Below are 3,147 nucleotides of genomic sequence, written 5' to 3'. Positions count from 1 at the left end.
ACACACACACACAAGACACACACACACACACAAGCACACACACACACACACACACACACAAGCGCACTACCTTGTCTGCGAGAAAGTCGGTGAATGGAAGGCACGTGCTGCCGGGGACATGGCCAGACGAGAGACCCGGGCGCGGCTCCGGTGCTGTGCCGTTAAACCTGGCACACACGGCAGCACAGTGCATGAGAGTGGGCATATGTAAGTGCGTATGTGTATGTATGTTCGTGTGTGAGTGTATGGGTGTGTTCCAACTCCAAGCACAAGTGCGTAAATACATGTCCAAACCCATCCACCCACACAGACCCACACACACACACACACACACACACACACACCCAGACACACACACACACACAAACACGCACACACACACACAAACAGCACAGTGCATGAGAGTGGGCATATGTAAGTGCATGTGAATATGTATGTTCGCGTGTTAGTGTAGGGTGTGCTCCAACTCCAAGCACAAGTGCGTAAACACATGTCCACACCCATCCACCCACCCAAACACACCCACCCACACACACACACACACACACACACACACACACACACACACACACACACGCAATCTCATAACCCCACGCGTGCACCTTTCGCGCGAGCGTGCATCGAGAACGTGTTCTTTCTTGTGTGCGAGGTTGTCAAGAACATCCTGCCGCGTGCGCACAAGCTCCGTCTTCTCATCTTGAACGACATAGTCACTTCTCGGCTCCACAGGCAACTGCGCAGTGCCATTCAATCGGATACCGATCAGCAATACCCGACAGGTGAGGGCGTGTGTCTATGCTCCAACGGACACTAATCCGCTTGGCCCCACCATCCCCCTTCCCGTTTCCAACCCCCCCCCCACACACACACACCTCTTTTCATTTCCTTACCTTCAGTGGTGCAGATTCGACGGGCCGCTCCTCTTTCGTCCAGGCCGTGAAGCCGCCATTGAGCACAGACACGCGGTCATGGCCAAACATGCGGAACATCCACCACAGGCGCGGAGCACTGAAGATGCCAAAGTCACTGCAATCATAGATAACAACGTGGTCGTTGTTGTAGATGCCGCGATCACGCATTGCTGTGCCCAGGACACATTGTGGCGGAGTGGCACACGTGAGTTCATTCAAAAGGGACTAGTTGCAGAGCAGGACACCTTGGCTGTGTCTCAAATACACACGCACGCACACAGATCCACCCAACAATGTCACAAAAGCAAGACGGTGATGGGACATTTGCGACATGGTACACGACTCTGCGCGTGTGTTAGTTCGGCAGTGGCATACCTTCTTGGAAGACGTTTGCGGGAGGGAGCATGTGTGGCAGGTCACTCGTCTCGTCCTTGATCTTGTCAACGTCAAAGAAAGTTGCTGTTGGGATGTGGCTTGCCTCATACTCTTGCAGCGCGTCCCTGTTCCACTGAAACAATGGGAGAAAACAAGCACACGCCACGTCAGCTAATCGTGTTATCCATGCTACTGCCGCTCCTCACACTGGCTCATTGGCATGCGTACTCTCTCATTGGCGTGCACATTCACTCATTGGCGCACACACACATGCACACACACACACACACATAAATACGCACAGACACACACACACATAAATACGCACAGACACACACACATGCACACACACACACACATACACGCGCGCACGAACTGGTGCGATGGCGTACCGCTGGCATGTTAAACGACGCATCGATGACCTTGACGGTGCTGTTCTTCGCCACCAGTTGACGTGCCAGCCACGCCGTGCTCACCAACACCCGCACACTCCCAGCCATGACCGCCTGCGTGTTGTTCGAAGTTGTCGTCTTGTCCTTCAGGCCGCGAAAGTTGTTTGGAATCTTTCACAAATACTCCATAACCTCGACAGCTGAAGAGAAGAAGAAGAAGAGCACGATGATGCTGCTGCAGCGCGTGGTGGGTGGCGTGGGTGCAACAGCAGTGGCGATGGGCAGCAGAGCGATGGCGACGCTTGCTGTTCGTGGTGGTGGTGGTGTTGCTGGTGCTATGTCCAGGGCGTATGCGTGCCGTTTGTGCTCGACAACCACAGCGTCCCGGCTGCGTGTGCAGCCCCGCCAACTGCAGCAGGGACAGCGTGCGGTGCCAGTGCTGCATGCGCAGACTGTGCGGTGGGCATCCGACACAACCAGCAGTGGCGCGACATCGGCAGCGGCAGATGAAGCGTTTGTCATGCCGGAGGGCCTGAAGAAGTTTTTTCCAGAGGGCGCTGCCTGGGATGAAGTGGACGTTGGTACGTATGTGACAGAGTGTGTTTGAAGTAAAAATGCACACATATCTGTTTGTGCGTGTGTAATTGAATGCGCACACGTGTATGTGTGCGTGTGTGGTTGGATGTGCACACGTGCAGATGCGTGTGTGTGTGTGAAGAAGATGAAAGTGCTGCGGCTGTGTGACTGATATTGTGTGCCACGAAATCATTCTTGCGACCATGCTGTGTTCAGGCCGTCGGTGGAAGACTCGTGAACTACGCGTGAAGAGCAACGAAGACCTCCACAAGCTCTGGTAGGGTGTGTGTGTGTGTGTGTCTGTGTGTCTGTGTCTGTGTCTGTGTGTGCGCGCGCGCATGTGTGTCTGTGTGTGTTTTTGTTACGGCGCGAGACACGCTGGTTCCGCACCCTTTTCTTTCTCGCTGTTTATTTCACTTCGCTCATCGCGTGACATGCGCGCAGGTACATTTTGTTGATTGAGCGCAACAAGCTGCTCACCGTCAAGTTGGAAGCAAGGCGGATTGGCGAAGAGATGCCGGGACCCCTCCGCCTCAAGAAGGTTAGCACACGCAATACCACGCAATGCCATGACATGCCCAAAATATGCCATGACATGCCTTACACGCTCTTTGTGCACGCCCGCTTACTCGGGTTGCACTGATAATTGTTACGCTGCAGGTGAAGCAGGCCATGGACTCGATCCAGCTCGTCCTTCGCGAGCGGGTAAGCGCGCAGGCACACAAATTCAAGAACTGATGCGTATTCACTCACACACACACACATATATACATACGCACACACACACACACACACACACACACACACACACACACACACACACACACACACACACGACACACACACACACACACACACACACACACACACACTACACACACACACACACACAC

At 54.0% G+C, this 3,147-nt stretch overlaps 2 protein-coding genes across 3 annotated transcripts in view; one reads left to right on the top strand and one right to left on the bottom strand.

The window, feature by feature from the left end:
- The window catches only part of PTSG_11787, a 3,295-nt gene extending 1,419 nt beyond the window's left edge, over window positions 1-1,876 (bottom strand). Inside the window, exons 1-5 of one of the 2 annotated variants that reach the window (XM_004997764.1) lie at window positions 1,679-1,876; window positions 1,287-1,419; window positions 891-1,081; window positions 603-733; window positions 71-260 (exon numbers count right to left, since the gene is read on the bottom strand). In XM_004997764.1, the coding sequence (XP_004997821.1) occupies window positions 71-260; window positions 603-733; window positions 891-1,081; window positions 1,287-1,419; window positions 1,679-1,786 (753 nt within the window). In that variant the 5' untranslated portion in view covers window positions 1,787-1,876. The remainder of the gene's footprint in view (window positions 1-70; window positions 261-602; window positions 734-890; window positions 1,082-1,286; window positions 1,420-1,678) is intronic. The other variant, XM_004997763.1, reaches the window with a different exon arrangement.
- PTSG_01841 (uncharacterized protein) lies at window positions 1,864-2,992 on the top strand (the record flags this gene model as incomplete). The annotated part of the gene is made up of 4 exons (XM_004997762.1): window positions 1,864-2,259; window positions 2,471-2,531; window positions 2,699-2,795; window positions 2,915-2,992. The coding sequence occupies exons 1-4, from the start codon at window positions 1,905-1,907 to the stop codon at window positions 2,990-2,992; spliced, it is 591 nt and encodes a 196-aa protein (XP_004997819.1). The 5' UTR covers window positions 1,864-1,904.
- Between the last annotated feature and the right edge of the window lie 155 nt (window positions 2,993-3,147).

The sequence above is a fragment of the Salpingoeca rosetta genome (assembly GCF_000188695.1).
Source record: "Salpingoeca rosetta unplaced genomic scaffold supercont1.3, whole genome shotgun sequence".
NCBI classification, from domain to species: Eukaryota; class Choanoflagellata; order Craspedida; family Salpingoecidae; genus Salpingoeca; species Salpingoeca rosetta.
This window is presented reverse-complemented; position numbering and strand designations above follow the sequence as displayed.